The following is a 19,701-nucleotide window of genomic DNA, read 5'->3' as shown; positions in this document are numbered from 1 at the left end:
AAAAACCCTGTATTTTATTAATAGTTTGTTATTGCAAAATATTCTATACACATAAAGCATTTTAAATTTATTGTCCTTTAAAAGAGGTGTACAAAAGTTCTCTGTTCATGCTTTTCTTTCTTCTTTTTGTCATCAATTTTATTCTGTAAAGTGTAAAAAGAAACAAAAAATTAGTTTTTGGAAATAAAACAACTGTATATTTCTTTCTTTTATTGTATTTTATTTTAAGAACAACACTTTGAAGATATTTTTGTAAAGGGAATTTCCACCATTTATTTTATTTTGTCTTTGATAAACTTGTTAATGAACAGTTTGAAAAAAAAAAATTACTAACTTATGCGTGGGGCAGTTACATGGCCCAACTGTTGTGCCACTGCAATTATGTTGAAGAAGAAATACAAATGGCATTTTATGTTTCAAAAGCATACTTTTTCTTAGTGCATTATGAGCCTTTTGTAATTGAAAGCAAGTATTTGAGCTTTGTCAAGTTTTATCAGAGTTAGAAATTAAGATGTAAGTATTGGGTGATATTGACACACCTAAGTTTTATTCTAGGACCAAAAAAATTCTAATTAGGTAACGTTTCAGCACGTTGACTATCAACTACAAGATAACTCGTAGATTGAGTTCTTTTCTAGGATGCCAACTACGAGTTACGTTGCACTTGTTTACTTGCTATTTTTTTGCAGCTACGATTAAATTCGGAATATATCAGAGCTAATATCGATAGATGGCTTCTGGGAAAAGAACAAATTCTATGCTGGCTTGCACAAACAGAAAATTTATTAAAAAACAAACAAAAAAAGTTCGAAAAATTAATTCAAATTCATGAAATAAAATATTTTGTTGTTTGTGGAACTTCTTAAAACAATTTTCTACACAAAGAGCTGGCTTTTCTTTCAGGCTGGACAGAAATAACGCGTTTCTCGCTGTTTTTTTGCTTGAGTACATATATGTCTGGCACTGTTTTTTTCCGGCAGATGATTTCAATTCAAATGCTTTTTAATGATAATTATGCTCTAGAATTAAGAGTCAAACTACTGAAAAAATTATTAGTAAGTAGCAGAGTACAATTATTGGTATAAAATTTCTATTCTAAACTTTTGTGAAGTTGGCAATTTTACTTAAGTTTGCTATGGAAATAGTTCGAATATTTAATATGGAAAAAGATATTTCACACAAAACAAATCCTTAATTTTCTTATTCCATGCTGCATATTTAAAATTAAAAAAGCAGTTTACCTTTGCATGTGTTGCTGCATTCTTCTTCGGACTCGAAGTTGTTCGTGTTGCCACCACAGCCTCCATAGACAAATGGTTTGCATCTATTCTCTTGTCTATCGAAGTAATATCTCACGAAATATGCATCACAGGGTCCAACCTCAGGTAGGGCATTGCAATTAATGTCATCAGCAGGAGCTGAAAGTACATGCAAACATTTTTCAAAATTTCATTTTTTGCTTTCAGTTGGGATTAAATAATAGTGTAAAGTAATAGTGTGTGTTAAGTAAAGTAGAGACTCAGGTATCCAAACAGTCTTTAACCAGAACAGTCCTCAATCAATTTGAATTTTATTTAGTAAATATTTAGACTCCTCATATGTATGATAGCTAAAATCGCTGATCGAGTAATGTTCCGAAGTTGCCAACAATGAAACTCGCGCCACAGCATGCATGACGGCATTATTTCATTGTTGAAACATTTAAAATTCAGAGTAAGTTATTCATGAATTGATGATATTGTTTGGCACCGTTTGACAAGGCTGTGCTGGATCCAGTAAGTTAACTGTTTTACTGGTAAGTCTGTCATTACAGGAGAATGAAGAAAGGAAAAAGAAAGTTAAAGATTAATGCTATTTATTGAAGTTTGAGATTTGTTCTGAATATATAATTTGTTTTGTATAGCTTATCATATTTAATTATTTTGTCATAATTTATAGGTGAGCTATGGTAAAAGGGATCCTAGTGAGATTTAAAATTTTTTGGTGCCAAAGCCATACGAAGAGTTATTATAAGATGGAAAAATTTTGTAAAATAAATAAAATTGGCCATCAAAAAACATTAAAAGTTTCATTTCATTGAAAATAATCTGACAAATAAATAAAAGATGCCAATAAGTACCATTAAAACTTTTACAGTGAAACCTGTGTAAGTTGACCACTTGCGGTGCACTACTTTAGTGGTTGATTTATATAAAATAGGACTGATTATGTGCCTAAAACGGCAGTCAACTTACAAGAGTAGTCAACTTTACAGATTTTACTGTATTAAAATTGGAGACAGTTAAATTAAAGCTAAATTAAACCAAATAAGAACCTCGAATATTATCTCGCCATTCGCCCGCTTTATCCTTACCCTGCCTAACTTACATATCCTTTTTCTGTACTAGTGAGAAATCTCTTTTTTTTTCCTTTTTACCAATGAATATCGCTTTTTAATTTCATTTTGCTGTGTCTTGGCATTCTTTTATTCGCTTTGTGATTATTAAATAGGGAGTCACAGGATCATTTGCTTTATGAGGGAAGTGAAGCTTAGGTTAGGGGATGTCGTGACAATTGGGTGAGATTTGATTCCTTCTGTTTAATTTTAAATGCTTTTTCTGGTAATTGTGAACAGTTAAGATTTTTTGACTATTTTGGTGCCCAACTTTATACTTTGGCATTTTTAACTTCTTTCACCAATTTACAAAACCAGCCTTTCTTCTTTTTTGAAAACAAAGTTGCATATTATGTGATTATAATATTTAGATTGCAAATGAACGTAGTGCTTAACCTTTGGTACAAAATTTGAAAAACAAATGTGGAAATTCATCAACTGCTTCGTGCTACTATAATTTCTCCAATTACATATACAAACTGATTATTAAATTTTGATACACACTATTCGACATTAAAAATGCAACATCAAGAAGACCTGGTCAGAAATTATGTAAATTTCAGGGTACATACACGTCACTGAGTTATGCAAATGATGTAAAATATGCTGCTCTCCAATACACGTGAAGTGACATATACAAAGAAACTTGTAGAAGGGGCAATATTTCTGCCTGATGAATGATCGAGGAAATTTTAATTTTGTCTTGGAGGATGCGTGTAATAGGGGAGAATGCCAGGCCGCCGTCAAGGGAGGTGCTTCCAGCAGACACAATTTTACGAGGGGTATGGTGATTGCTGAAAAGGGCAGGTTGATCCTTATGTCAAATCGCAGCCGATACCAACATGGATACGTCCACGGTGATGGGCTGTGACAAAGATGGTAGGAGTAAGGAAATGTGGCAAGTTTGAGGGATGCAGGTGCATCCAGAGTGACGTCATCAGGGTGGATTGATTCATCCACTGACAAGTTGGTAGCAGCCCTACACGCCATGTGTACCTCCATACTGATGCATGTGCAAGCAGGGGTGCCCAACCCCGTAAGTACAAGGGCACTCCCCTAAATATTTCAACCCCCCAAAAGACGGAAAAACCCTCTAAACACCGCTTCTAAAAATTTTAATGCCGCAGTATGCGCCATGACCCCCCCCCCCCCCCAGTGTGCAGCCCTGTGTGCAAGACATCCTGGATGTTCCCATATCGACCAGAACATTTTCCCTCTCGATTGGTTGCAAGTGGCCTGCTATCAAGGCGTCCGTTAAGAAGACTGCCATTCACCGCACAGCACAGATGTCAACTATGGAATGGTGCCGTGCTAAAGTGGCTTGGATGGTAGAACCTCGTTCAGATGAGTCACGCTTCTGTTTTTCCAGTGATGATCACCGCATACAAGTGTGGCGTTGACGTGGAGGCAGGTCTAATCCGGCAACAATTGTGGCAAACCGCTTGACAACATGGCATCATGGTTAGGACGCTATTGCGTATGATAACCCGTCACCACTAGATTGTATTCAGGGCACTATGACAGCCAAATGATGCATGCTGAATGTGGCAATCCCTTACATTCAGGGCGTGCCCAATGCATATTTTCAGCAGGGTATCATCTGATCACAGTGTCACTCATATCTCCCAACATACTGTACAAGGTACCGATGCTTTCCTGTCCACCATCTCTCCCGATCTGTTACCAAAACTGTTCATTTGTGAAATGAGATGAGCAGTGTATGATTACTTTTGTGAAAAGTACTAACTTTAAAACGCAAAACTTTCCTATAGTTAGAGAACATTAAAAACCCACCGGTTTTGTTATAGACTAACGGTACGCAACGGCTTTGCTGTTGTAGAAAATTATCATTTGGTTCGTCTGTATATTTACAGTTAACGTCTACTATGCATATTAAGTATATTTTTTTCATGGTCTCTTCACAGTTTTCGCAGAATTAAGAACTTAGCATGTAGCTTCAGAAACCAGCCATAGAAACCTTTTAAAACGGGTGAGGAAGTTTGCCTTCCTTGTTTAAAATGCAAAATAAGATTTTTACAAAATTAAACGCTATTCACAACTCCAATAAACTATAGGGGGCGCTGCAGTCACTGTCTAATTGCGGATGAAAGAGGTAAAACATACAAATACTGTAACATATAACTTGCTTTGACGCTTAGTGAATGACTAATTTTTCATTGTGTTTGGTGGGGAGCTTTCTTTTCTATTCTGAAATTAAATCACACCATAAACTGTCTGAAGCCTGTAATTTACCCTAAAGAAAACATGTGAAATGGAATATTTTACCTTTTTCTTTAGTATTATTAATCACCCCAAGGGAGCGTATTCGAGCTCTGGAGTTGCGAATGGAAAGAGTATCATAATAGCAATATTTTAGTATTTTATTGAACATAATTCCATAAAAATTAATAAAATAAAAGCAGCCGATTTTTTCTTAACAGTTAGAGGGCCTTTGGGCCCTTTTCATTTGAATGCTGGCAACTTGCATTCAAAAGATGTTTTCACAATTCGAATTGCGATTCGCAACTCCAGCGCTCGAATACGCTACCTTGCGGTGATTTAGAAAATTAAAAAGGTAAAACATTGCGTTCCATGTGTGTCTGTTGAGGTAAACATAGAGGCAGTTTGTTATGAGTATTCATTAACGCTTTCTCGCATTCGATGTGTCTTAGATTGCTTTCAGCAACAGAAATTGTTTTGTCCCTAAATATGGTATTCTTACATAAATAACAAAATCAGATGGTCACCAATTAGTCTTCTATAATCAGGCAGAGTCATGCAAAAAGAGGAATCAACTAGATCATCAAAAGCAGTTCGTTACACATGTATTATTAAAAGTCAATAAGATTTTCACATCAAAATATTTTAGACGCTTGTATATGCTCCATGCTCCGTGTAATGTTTTCATCAAGTTGTATCAAACTTTCCGATCAAAGACTTCTGACTGACGAAAGGCTTTCAAATTCTTTCATATGAGGACATTGTCTTCATAAGTAGAGCTTTTTCAGCATGGCTTCAGAGCTACTTATCATTGTCAATGGAAGCGCTAAAACCGGCACTTTTCAATGACAGACTAAATTATTTGAATGTAAAATATGTCAGGAAGTATGCAAATATTTTCAAGCTAAGAGTATCAAATGTGCGAGAGACAAATGAATAAAAAACGAGCGAACTTTGCTTGAAACCGTTTGAGCATGAAACTTTATCAGAAACAGGCATGTTAAAACTCCGCCATTATAATATTTTTTTCGTGAACCCCCTGAAAACTTCGATAATCACCAGGGGTTCGCAAACCACCAGTTGGGAACTGCTGCATTTACAAAGGCACATTTTCCACATACAAGCTTATGGGAATTTAAAAAAGTTTTTTTACTCCACCCTAATAATCAGTCTACTTGCACATCTACAACTATATTATGGTTTTTTGATCATACAGTGAAACCTGTGTAAGTTGACTACTTGCGGTGCACTACTTTAGTGGTCAACTTACAAATGTTGATTTACGTGATAAGGGCTAATTCCGTGCCTGAAAAAAGCGGTCAACTTGGACAGGTGGTCAACTTACTAGGGTGGTCAACTTCACAGGTTTTACTGTACTAGTTTTTAAAATAGTATCTGGAAGTCCCTAGGGGAAATTTTAAATCCGGATATGTTGATTGAACTGAAAACTGAGTAATTCATTTTACTGTTTTAAAATACGTATTGTGTTCTTGAAAAGAATTTGCCCATAGTTCTGTCACTTATTTGGGAAAATATACATACTTTAGTTTGAAATGCAGGTATCCAGTTCTGCAGTGACCCTCAGTGCACTGAAATAAAGGCTCGTGAAAAAAGCACTTTTTAGCATTTTTCGATAGAAAAGCCGATAATTTTTGGTAGCGCAGTGGGTAAGCCATGCAACTGATGAGGGTATTGAATAATTTATATATATATATATATATATATATATATATATATATATATATATATATATATATTAGAGATGAAAACAATTGGAAAAAAAACGGAAAATTTCCGAAAAACAGAAAAAAAAAACCGTTTTTTACCGAAGGAATAAATTTCCACTTCGGAAAAATTAAAAAAAAAAAAAAAAAAAAAGAATTTTTTCAACTTTTCAGGGTTTTAATTGAAATTTTCAGCAAAAAGTGATTAGAAATTTCTCACGCTTAAATTGTGATGCAATTTCCTCCCTCTCCCGTTTTATGTTAAAATACTGTCTAACGTTAATGCAAGTTGTTGTATGACAATATAATTTGCATATAGATCAAAAAATGTTTAATAATACGTTTTACAAAAAAGCTTAAACCAATAACCTTAGTGAAGAATTGATTCTCCTTCTTCATAGAACAAACAAACATAACTTTAATCACAAAACTATGTTTCTGCTGACTGCGAACCAAATGTACAGGGTGTGGCAAAAAACGGCGTCCACTCAAAAGATGATATCTTGTCAAAAACAATGCGCTTTGCACCACTCTTGTCTCTTTTTGGCCATATGAATCGGTGTGGAGTAAAAGGAAAATGTCCAGTCTACAATGCTGAAGTGCTCTTAGGCCCACAGAAGTACAATAACTTCTAAAATGTCCTTCTGGTTTACTTTTTGATTCATTTTACGGCCCTCATCCACAAAAAACTAGAGATTTTTTGTCATTGTGCTGATTCCATCACAGACAAAGCCTGACTTCGGATTCGGCACTTTCTAAGGTGCTTGGAGTGCCTACCAAGGACGCTCACATGCAAAATTTTAAGGGGGGGGGGGAGGGGGCTCTGATATTTTCCCCATGGTTTAGCAGGGTATTTTCCCCATGGAAGTTGACTTTAGTACAGATTAGAGCTAATAAAATTTAACATTTTTGATAACTAATTCATTAATGGCTGGAGAAAAAATGTTTTTACATTTTTACAAAGAAAAAAGTATTAAAAGAAAGAGGAAGTTCTCAGTTCCAAAGGGAGGCTTGAGCCCCCCCCCCTTTCCCCCCATATAGGAGCCTATGGTGTCTACAGACCAAATCCTATGGTTCTGGGGGATATGAACCGGTTGAACGGTAAATCAGTGAAAGGTATCTTTTCCAGCGTGGACTTGCGGGCCCGTCTCAAACGTTTCTGGCATCTTTAGAGTCATTCGAATGCCTGAATTTTTGGAGCTTGCAAAACTTCTGTTTGAGCTGTTTTTTTCTTCAGTCGCACTTATCGGTTACGAATTCGCACAAACGACTGCTCTCGTGGAAACCCGAGGATTTCATTGAACTCACTTTTGGATGACCTGACGATTAACTGAAATGTTCACTGTTCGTTTTTGTACACTTTCCGGACATCAGCTATCATTTCTAAGCCACTTGAAACGGCATGCCGTTTCAAATACTGTTTGTCGAGGCACAACAAGCAAACGAACTGTCCTTCTACTTGGTTAAACAACTTAAAATAGCAGGTATTTCGCTTAAAATTGTAAGAAAACCGAAAAACAATACATAAACTAGGTAATATATTGTAAATTATTTCCTAATAAAGTGAGAAACAAAAATAAATAAGGCACTCATTAAAATGAAATTACCTTTCTTCTATTCGATGATACAATTTTTGTCCGATATTTTTTTTACCGCACCCTGTATACTGCCGTGCTAAGCAAAAAAGGGGACTTTGCAGTTGACTCAAGCTGAGATATTGTGTTTTAAAGTGTGGCTCTTCCATATATTTGAGTCAGATGTCTTTTTTTTTTAAAAGAATTTTTCAAAACAATAGCTCTTGATCAAATGACCCTAAAACATTTTATTTGTTAAGTAAAATACGAAACAGAGGACAACTTGGTTATAATAACTCAAATTTGTTCAAAAGGGCTGGTATGACTACTTTTACTACTGTGCTTAGCACGGCCTATGAATAAACTTAAATTCCAGTTTAATTTTGGTTCAGCTTAAGAAAAACCAATTTAGTTTTGATTTGGACTTAGACTGGATTGGAAAAAATCAAAACTCAATAGCTTTTATTTTCAGACAGTAACATTGTTTTATTTTTCTTCCAAATATATATATATATATATATATATATATATATATATATATATATATATATATATATATCAATCATGTTTGAAAGTCAAAAATTTCAGAAGTTTCAAAGGCAATCTAAAATAGAAAATGTAATTGTTATTATTAGACACACATTACCCAATATTACTGGTTGAGTGACGACTTGACTCATTTCTGGGTTTGACCATGAAAGCCCTCTACTCAGTTATAAAGCAAAATGGTTTTTTCTTCTAATTAATCTTACCTTTATGTGTATTTCGCTGTCAAGCAGAAAAAGAAGGTGTGTGGATAGCATATATTTTTTAATGCTTAACCCGTTATATGTTACAAAAAACACAGAGCTATTAAGAAACCCAAATTTTATTCATAAAAAAATCAAACTTTCCATTTTTTCCAATTTTTCCCGAAAAAAACCAGTTTTTTTCCACCACTTCAAAATTTCCAGAAATTTTACATCTCTAATACACACACACACACACACACACACACACACACACACACATATATATATATATATATATATATATATATATATATATATTAGTACACAAATTACGTACAAAAACCTTGGTGGAACCTCAGTGCATGGAACCAGGAGGCATCAAACATGACACATATTCACTTTCTTCGGCACAGTTTAGCTACCCCTGCCAGGGTCTACTAAAGGTGGTCAGCCACAAAATTTACGATGTATTTCAATTTAAGTACTAAATGTCATATTGTCAACATAAGAGTATTTTTTTGCTGATGCTCAATACACAGAAATAATCAAATTAAAAAAAAAAAAAAATAACTCTAATTTGGAAAAACCTCTACATCGGGCACCACTTGACGAATTTTTTACAGGTTCCCAAAAAGTTTTTTGGAGGAAAAGAAAAATTACTTGTCATCTAAAATCTTTAAAAGAATCCACCATAAAAATTTGAGTAAAATCAAAAATGGTGTATATTCGAACACCCCATTTCTGCCCGGTTTTTATAAAAACTGGCTCTCAAATACTTTTGGAAGAGTCCACTTCGAATCAAGTGTTTTGCTGTCCCCCCCAACAAAATGGCTGATTTTGTGCAGAATTTTAGTAGGCAGTAACTGAAGAATTTTTTTTTCTTCTAAAATCCTTTCGGCATATTTCATATGCATCTTAGTTGTGACTACTGTCATTTTTTGAAAAAAAAAAAAAAAAAAAAATCCATGATAGTTATATGACGGTTTTTATACTTGCTCGCCAAATTTGAAATGTAATGACTCAGGATTCAGGATAGATTAAAAATGCTCCTATTTTTGTTGCACGTTACCCTTAAAATTTAAATACAATCGTTTAAACTATCGTAAAACTGGCGATCAATGCTCCTGAGAAAAAAATCTAGAGTGAAATATCTTTTACTTTTTGTTCTTCATTGTCTCAATCTCTATCAATCCTCTTTGCCGTTGAGACAATGAAACGCAGAAAAACTTTTAATTATAAAACATCTTTTAATGACTTTCCATTGCTCAAAGCATGGACTAATGAATTGAAGTTGAGCGCTTAATACGTTGTCATCAATTTAAGCAGAATCAGGTTTCCGGCTATTTGTGTAAAAGAAAGGTAATTATTGGTTATTATTTTATTAGAAAACTCTCACTTTATGAAGGAAAGGAAAACCGTTTCCAGTGATCTTGACAGCCTCTGTTTATCTTTGAAAATATGACCTAATGTTCGAAACTTTAGAATTTATGATTGTTTTCTCGGTAAAGACATTTTACCTTTTTTTGATAATGTGTTCTGTAAAGTAATTATTAATACATTTTTTAGTTGCAGTGACAGTTTTCCTTCTTTCCTGGCTGTAAGGGAAGTTTTGTATTTAGGAGCGACCCGGAACTAAATTTTTTGTAGGGCACAAATTCTCAATTTGCCGAATGGAACTCTAAATTTTGCTGAATGGAATTTCAAATTTCGCCGAATGGTGATACTTTTGCCAAATAGAACTCTAAAATTTTCCGAACGATGATTATTTTTCCGAATCTTCAAGCAAAATTTGCCGAATTTGGAAATTTTTGGAGGTCACATTGACCTCCCGTGACCTCCAATCGGGGCACCCCTGTTTGTGTTCGTTAAAAAATTTTACTCACATTTCAATTTAATTTGAAGGATTACACAAACTTACTAAAGATACATTTAAAAATCAAGTAATTTTCGATGTATAAAGCCAAATTATGCCATCGTAGCATAACCGGGTTCGAGATAGCCCGATCGGTTAGGCAATGGGCTCGTGGCTGGATGGTTGCAAGTTCTATACCTTTCGGTCGAAGACCCTCTGTATAGGCTAATGGTGACTGATACACATTAAATCCGTTCGGGCACTAAGTCCTTCAAGTCTCCAATCCAAATCAATATTTCTGGGGGTGCTGAATCAGGAGTTGTTCGGCTTCTGGTTTGAATTAAAATTATCAAAATAATGATAGATGGGGCTTTCATTTATCGTGTGCTGCATAAGCTAAGTCGGACTTCCACGTCAGTGGTGCTGTGTAAATGGAAACCGTACATTTCTGCCTTAAATTGGGTAGCTGTTTCTACTCGGATAACCGAATGATTTAAGCAACAACAACAGCAACTAACAAAACCGCTTTTGCGTGCACATACCCGCATACAGTACAGACAGAAATAGAGATCGAACTTATTGATAATTGCATAGAAAGTACACGTAAAGGATACGTTACATTTCATTTCTAATAAATCCAAAATATTCAATATGAAATCAGTGAGCACCCAAGTCTGGAATATTAATTTAATTCTGAGATAAGTTGTATTTCATGAGTCAGTGCTCTTCAAAAGATCCCAATTTAAAAATCAAAATGAGATTTTATTTTCTCTTTTAAAACAATGAGAGTTTTAATTAACATCGTTTAATTAATTTTTACAAAGCGACCTTAATTTAAGAAGCAAGTAAGGAGAAGCAACTGGTTTTACATACCTAACATAAATTCAGCATTCATTGTCATCTGTTTTTCTTTGCGGTTGTCTGGTGGGGGGAAAGTGGTCGATGGGTAAAGTTTTCCTACGTCAAATAAATGGCTATAGCTTGGCAATAAATGTTCGAATGAATGTGAAAAATTTATTTTTGAGTAAGCTAGTTAGAAACTACATTTTGAATACAAAATTTTACAGATGAAAAAATTTTATTTGGTCCAAAAAAATAAATAAATAAATAAAAAAAAAGCGAATATGAAAAAATTTAAAATCGAAACACCTTTTTTTACCTTCTTCGGGAAATTTTATTTGTTATAAATATGAACAGATTGACAGCACAGGAAGCTTCCTACATGTCTCAATAACTCTTACTCATTAGCAGTTAGCTGAATCTATTTTAGATAATATTTTAGAACGATTTAAGTAAGATGGGGGTAAAATGGTCATAATATTAGGCTTAACGAATATTGTTCTTCTTATGTTACTTAACTTTTAAGTATGAGGCAGATATAAATTAAATATTCATTCCACTTAATAAGCATTGTTTTTACAGCAAAGGCGGTTAAATATACGAGTATATGCGTATGCATACGCAAAAACTCGTGTATGCACGTATATAGAAGCATTCACATAAATGCACCAATAAACACGTATATGGATGTCTGCAAGTATTTTTTATCTATGCAGATATACATTCGACTGTACAGGTATATACTAGCTTATTTTCGTATATATATGAACACTTATATACTCAGGCAGACACGTACATTCGCGTACATACTCTAGTAGACACTTACATACAAGCATATAATATACAAATATACAGTGTGAGTTTAAACTTTTGGTCAGGTTATTAAAAGGTGTTAGAGGTGAATATAAGGATCATATGGTCATAAACACAATGCTGATACGCTACATGCACGCAAAGCCAGAAACTGATAGATGCAAAAAAGATCACAAATTTACTACACAAAGACAATTTTACACAACATTTTAGGTCTTAAAGTTTTAAAGCGATTGGTGAAATTTGCGACCTGCAGCTGTAATACATGCGTCGCAATTACAAAGCACTCTCTGTCGCAATAACGATACTTTTGAAAAACTTTCATCAGTCGCTGCACCTTTGCTGCGATGCATGTATTAGAGTTACTACAGGCCGTAACTTTTAACAACTGCTCGAACAATTTCTTAAAAATTGAAATGTTGAGTAAAATTATCTTTGTGCAACAAGTTTGTGGTCTGAATCCATCAGTTTCTGGCTTTGTGTGCATGTAGTGCGTCAGGACCATGGGTTTCCTCTGATTTTTTGCTTCTTATCCTCTCCTCTCACACTCCTTAGATTTTTGCCAAAGAGCTTAGATTCACTCTGTAGGCATTATGTATACAAGCGTATATACTCGTGTGTAACACACGTACTAGTGTATGCACGTAAATGTACGTATATGCATCTTTACAGGTTACGTACGTATATGTTCAGAACCCATCTTTACTAGTAATAAAGCTGAAAGTCTGTGTGTCTGAATCTCTGGATGTCTGTTACTTATTTCGCCTACACCGTCCGGGCCGATTTTCTTGAAATTTGGCACAAAATTAGTTCATAGCATAGGGATGAGCACCTCAAAGCAATTTTTTGAAAATTCGACATCATTCTCTTTCTATTCCAATTTTAAGCCCATTTTACCGAGCGAATTACCATAACATGGACGAATAAATTACCCAAACATGGACGAGCGAATTACCATAACGTGGACGAGCAAATTACCATAACATGGGCAAGCAAATTAAAGTAACAAATTGGCAAGAAATTCATCATCCATTGTTTGTAAATATACAGGCGAACCAAATGACCTTTTAATTTTCTACCACGGGCAAAGCCATGCAAGTACCGCTAGTTAGTAATGATGTAAAATCGCTCAAAGTCATTCTTGGGTTTGAAGAGGATAACATAGAAGTTTAAAAAAAAGAAATTAATGAAAAGGAAAAAAAATCATATCAATAAGCTTACCGTAGGCTTTCTTGCAAGTTTGCTCACACTCTTCAACAGTTTCGAAGTTGTTTTCATTTCCTTGGCAGCCACCATAGATAAACTTTTCACAGCTACCAGTGTCTTTGTTGAAAAAGTATCTTATAAAATATATAAGACACTTTCCACTTTCGCTGGGCAGCTCACAAATGTCTTCAGATTCCCATACTACTGCATCTTGAGGACAAGAAAAATAACATTTATTTTATAAAATTTTAATAAAACTCGTTTTTATGGTCCCAGTTTCCACACAATTGGACTATTCATTTTCATAGACGTATCAACTGTAGTCAGGGGGGTTAACCTAAAACGCCTGGGGGGGGGGATTTTCAATTTGCCGAATGAAGCGCCGAGTTTTACCGAAAGATAAAACATGAGCATATACTGGTAGTTATCAAAATAATGGAAACACCTATGAATAAAAGTGACATTTTTGAATGTGCTTCGTAAGTAATGAAGAACAAAATTAGGTATCTGTTTTTTTTTTTTTTTTTTTTTTTTTTTATTTATTTTTATTTTTTATTTTTTTTTTATTTATTTATTTTTTATTTTTTTTTATAAATAGCAATGTACATATTCTGGTTGCACAGGGTGACTTAATTAAAGTTCTGGAAGACTTGGATTTTTTTCAAGCACGTGAAATGTCGGACCTCTCAAACTTAAAAAAAAAAGGCCAAATTGTTGGAGCGCGTCTAACTGGAGCAAGTGCAACTGAAATATCTCAACTTTTTGGTGTTTCTACAGGTACAGTATCTGAAGTCATGACAGCATACACACAACGCGGTAAGAGAAGCTCGGCAAAGTAAAATAGTGGATGGAAAGAGAAGCTCAGTGAAAGAAACCGACGGATATTGAAGCGGATTGTAGTGTCTAAAAAGCGAACAACAGCAGCAAAGGTGATCACAGAACTCAATCACCATCTGGATTCACTAGTGTGAGTGATTGCAGTCAGAAGGCACCCTTATTTACCGAACATTTACAGCAGAGTAGTCATTCCCAACATACTTGTCACAGAGTGTTTCCATTATTTTGATAACTACCTGTACCTGTAATCATTATGAATTTTTCTTTGAAATTTGAATTTTGCATTGCTGTCTCTAAATTTTCCCAACTGTCAGACAAAACTTGCCAAATAAGGAATTTTTTGGAAGGTCACAGAGACCTCCCGTGACCTCCCATCGGGTCACGCTTGATTGTAACACAAAACAATCTACTAAGAATCCAAATACGTTACGTGCTTGCTTGATTGCATGCACTTTATGAAGAACATGGACGTTAAATAAAATAACATTTCGAATTTAATAGTGGAAAAATGGAGTACTATGATCTTTTGATTTCTTTTGAATGTTCCAAAAAATGTGAACATTTTTTTAGAATTGGGAGAAGAAGAAGAAGAAGAAGAAGAAGTAGAACAAAAAAAAAATATACTTCGAGGTACATATACAGGGTGTATCAGTGCAGTGTTTACAGATTTTCAGGGCAGATAGAGTGCACCTAGACCAGGGCTGTCCAACTGCAAAGAGCCCACGGGCCAGAAATCCGGTCACTGATCACCTATCGGGCCTCAGTTTGAAAAAGTTAAACAATAACCTTTTACCTCTTATATTCGTGGCGGTGCTGGAACACTCGATTCTCACTATCTATCTTACGTTTTTAAACTCATCGTTGGAAGATGAAATATTCACAATCAACAATAAAATCAGTTTTCACCCGTTCCCAAAAGCATATAGCTACGGTACAAGAGAGGTTTACTTTATATCCAAAAGCTGCAAGCTTATCCGAGAACCTAAACATTCGTCGCAACCAGTCAGATCAATATCATCAACGAACAAGAGCGGAGAGTTGACGAAAGCAAGCTCTCAATTTCTTTTTCGAAAACAACAAAGGCCGTGGAGTTTAAATGTATATTACGTACATTATTATTTAAAGTCTCACTCGTAGCTAGCACAGTGGCCAGTGTACTAAACAACAACAAGAAACTCAAAAGAACATTAACAATGTAAATTGAAAACCATGTAAATATGAAAAGTTGAACAATATGAACATTAAGATAAATAATAGAATGGGCAGTAACTGCTACATTATCAAAGAGCTGGAGCAGTTGGCATATTATACTAATTTGCAGGTTTCTATACAGGCAGTAAAAAGCAAAGGGATGTAAGTGGACATTTTCAAGTTTTGAGTAAAACGCATTTAAAGATAACGTCTTAGGTAGACTTTCATTGATTCTTTTTTCTAAATCATGCAACACCTACCAAAACTACTAGTACTATCTCTTGCCCCAAGATAGAAGAGAGGTTCACCAACCATTTGTACAGGTTATCTTCAAATTTTTAATTTTTCCACTTACATTCCTTTGCTTTTAACTTCCTCAAATGTAGAAATTATCTCTTTAATTGAACGTTTAAGCATGAATTATTTTTGATAAACAATCATGAGCTGTTTTCTGAATTTTAATACAATTTAAAAGAAACACACAAAAGATGAATTTCGGTATTATTCATTGTTTTATTTTTACCTCCACATTTTTCCATACATTCCTCTTCAGATTCGAACCTGTTGTCATTCCCATCGCAGCCGCCATAGATGAACTCTTTGCATGTTCTGCTTTTGTAGTCGTAGTGGTAACTAGGGAAATATCCACGACACATACCTTCCTCCGGTTCTAAGAAGCATGACTTATCATCTGAAATGATTGCAGCACAAAAGATGTTATTAAAATTTGTTATATTAAAAAAAAAAACTTCATCTTACGGCAGAGAAATTGAAAATGAAAAACTCGTTCTGTATGATTTCCTTGGTATCATTCAGAACGAGTCATTGGCGCAAAGAGTTCTAAAGTTATATATGATTTAAAGAATAATCATTTATCATTCCCCTATCTAAGCTTTTTCAAAAAAAAAAAAAAAAAAAACTGTTTTTACTTATGGAAACCGCAAACGAAGATATTTATTATGAGAGACAACATTTCTGAAAATATTTCTAAGGAAATGGCAATAGATCATGTGACACGTGACTCGCTATTTATCAGTCCTAAAACGAACCAAAGTAAAAAAAAAAAAAGAAATCTACTATGTCAAAAGTATCGAATTTTGAATAAAGCCTCGTATCCAAACTGCGTTGTTTTCACCCGGGGGGGGGGGGTATGAAATACGAAATTTAAATCTAACTTCATTACAATGTTCGTTTTTTTTGTCTTTTTACTTACTTTTACTACTAGCAATTATAGAAGCAAATGGCGCACGAAGAAAATACGTGCATAAATTAAAATAAAAACAATATTTTATACTGTGCCATAAGCTAGAGTTAAAACTGACACTGCGATGAAAAATATAAAACGTTGCAAAATGATCAACAAAAATCTATAACACAAAAGGAATTAATTGCATGATAATTTACAATTTTCTCACTAAAAATTAAAAGTTAGAAATTTCTCTTGAAAGTAAAAATGTGAAAATAAATAAAAAAATATAGAAAGAAAAATTTTCTATCTCTTTTACCTTTTCAGAATATAATCGTGAACACTTAGTGGGACTATGTCACACAAAAATATTTCATTCTCTTGTAATATTTTAGCGGCCCCTAAACTTCAAAATATTTTAGCGGCTCTGTGCGGCCGCAAAGTTTGCCACACTCTAAGCATGGCCCTGGTCGGACTTCACATCAAAATACGGAACAGTCGAAAAAGTGAAGCAGCGCACACGAAATTGACAGCCTGGCTGGCACACGAAAACAACAATAATCATAAAAAGCCAACAAATATCGAAATTGAAAACGTATACGAAACTGATTGTTCAGAGTTCAAACAAGTAGGAATTGCGAGTTAAAAAAGAAACAAACTAAAGTGCAAGAGCTTTCTCCTCACACTTCGATTGAACCTCGAGGAAGTATTGCGTCATTCATCGCTAAGTTTTCTCTTTTTGAATGAATTTTCTCTTTTTTGTTTTTTTTTTTTTAAATTTGAAGTGTCAGTGTTATTTTCCTAGACTGCAATAATTTCATAAAAAACGTACTTCTGTTTTGAAAAAAAAAGTTAATGATCTTAGTTAAGTATTTCCCTTTAAATCTTATCTGTTCGTTAAAAAAAAATAATAAAAAAAATCAATAAATAAAAATAAAAATAAAAGTAAAATGTAAAAAAAAGTATTTTTATTTAATAATTTTTTAAGGTCAAAAATTATTTGATAAAGTTGCTTTGTTTCATGAATTTTACTTTAAATTAAAATTAGGTATTTATATTTTCAATAATATCATTGTTCAATAGCGCCAACTTTTGGCGTTTTCAAGAAAGAAACAAGTAGGGGGGGGGGCAGTGTCAGTTAGCTTCCAGAGGGAGGCTATGTGCTTAAAAAGGTTGGGAACCACTGTTTTAAACGAGCGCCCTACTAATTTAATTAAAAGAAAAATATGCCTGATATTCAGAAAAATGTTGATGGTTAGACAAATCAGATAGAAAACTATTTAATTTTTTATTATTAACACTATTTAATTTTTTATAATTTTAAACTTTAATTCTTGATTCATCAAAAATGTAGTGTTTGACCCTGCGTGAGAGAACATTTCATTTTTATTGAAATTTATAGCGTTATATTATTGAAAATGTTTTTTTTTTAATCATCCGAGTAATTTTTATGTTAAGTAAATACGACTGGCAGTTTTATTAGAAAACTGGTAAGATTTTGCGAAAAATAATCAAGATCTTAGATTTTAAAGAAAAAATACTAAGATTTAAATAAAAGTTGTGAGTAAAAAATGTTCGAGAACCAGTTCACGCAAATGTCATTAGAAATCATAGGTGTAATTTCAAGGAAAAAAAAAAAAAAATCAAACTCACAGGCAACAGCCGAAGCCACCAAACAGAACAGCAGTAAGTACATCATCTTGACACTGTGCCTTGTTAATAGCTAAAGCTTTTTTCTTAATTGAGGGAGATATTTAACACCATGCGTTTGAAAAGCTGCTATAACTCCCACGAACAAAGTTATCAACAGATTATTTCTTAAAAATCTTATCTCTAGCTTATCGTTTATATTCAGAGTGACAGAATTTTAAAGGCGTTATTTTAGGTGCCCTGTGAGAATTTAGCAGAATGTTATCTTTCTGTTCTTTTAGATTTTTTTTACTTGTCTTTTAAAATTTCCGTTTTCCGGCAAGTAACTTCGTACAGAAAAATAAGTTACTATTTTTTCTTTCAACACACATAATGTTCTTGTTGATTATTTCTTAAAAATCGTACCTCAAACTTCTCGTTTACCTTTTAAGTTCTCGTTAATTTAAAAGGTATAATTTTTGATGCTTGTGAGAATTCAATAGAATCTCAGTTTTTTTTAAATAGAAAATTAAGTTTTCTTGTTCTTGCGTTTAAATTTTCTATTTTTCGACAAGTAACTTCGAGCTTGAAATAAATTGTTCTTTTTCCTTTAAATAAATTTACTGTTCCTGTGGATTACTTCTTAAAATATTATCTCTAACTAATTGTTTACATTTTGAATAATTAAATTTTAAAAGGTGCCATTTTTTTATGCCTGTGCGAATTCAGCAGAAAGTTATCCTTCCGTTTTTTTTTTTTTTTAGAAAATTAAGTTTTCTTGTACTTGCCTTTAAATTTTTTACTTTACGGCAAGTAACTTGGGGGCCATTCATTAATTGAAGGGATCAGTGGATAAAAAGGTGTTAACTGACATTTAAAAAAAAAAAAACGAGTTTTGTTGACGGATGAAAGTTTTAAATAATTAAATTTCATATAAGCTAGCATTGAAAGTCCTATTCTGTATATTTCCAGAGATTCTAGATGATAAAGGTGTTATCTAACACAAATCCGTAAATTTTCTAGTGGTTAAAAGTGTTTACGTATGTTAACACCTTCATCCACTAAAGGGCACCGTTTTTCATAGAGTTAGCACCGTTTTTGATTCGAACGTTGGCAGCAAACAGCTGTTGAGTTGATTCCTCCTGACTGATCTGTTTGTTTACAGTACTTTCTGAACGTGATTGAGCTATTATTTTCTTGTAATAGCCATTTGCGCTTTATTGTGATAATTAACATAAGATACATTTTGTCAAGAGAAATAATCTAAATTCAGTATTGATGACAGGACTTCCACACTAACTGAATTCAATAAACTAGATGTGAATGCTAAAAATTGTACACTTTTCAATAGTATTGAAATTAATAGCGTTAAAAGACAGAGCACAAGTGCTAGGAAAAGTAGGGCAGCTTCAAACAAATATTATGTCACTTTCGACTGTCAAACTATAAATATTTGCAAAACAGTTATGTGCTCTTTGTATAGTATTGGGAGAAAAAAGCTTGATATCATAAAAACAGTATTTC

General features: G+C 33.7%; 1 protein-coding gene across 1 annotated transcript; it reads right to left on the bottom strand.

Annotated features, from left to right (window-relative positions):
- Window positions 1-52: 52 nt before the first annotated feature.
- Window positions 53-18,325, bottom strand: LOC129220188 (actinia tenebrosa protease inhibitors-like). The gene is made up of 5 exons (XM_054854549.1): window positions 18,202-18,325; window positions 15,886-16,053; window positions 13,350-13,544; window positions 1,242-1,418; window positions 53-143 (listed from the first exon to the last, which is right to left on the bottom strand). Exons 1-5 carry the CDS (start codon window positions 18,245-18,247, stop codon window positions 139-141), a joined length of 591 nt encoding a protein of 196 aa, XP_054710524.1. The 5' UTR covers window positions 18,248-18,325; the 3' UTR covers window positions 53-138.
- Window positions 18,326-19,701: the final 1,376 nt, after the last annotated feature.

Source organism: Uloborus diversus, chromosome 4 (genome assembly GCF_026930045.1).
Source record: "Uloborus diversus isolate 005 chromosome 4, Udiv.v.3.1, whole genome shotgun sequence".
Classification (NCBI taxonomy): Eukaryota; Metazoa; Arthropoda; class Arachnida; order Araneae; family Uloboridae; genus Uloborus; species Uloborus diversus.
This window is presented reverse-complemented; position numbering and strand designations above follow the sequence as displayed.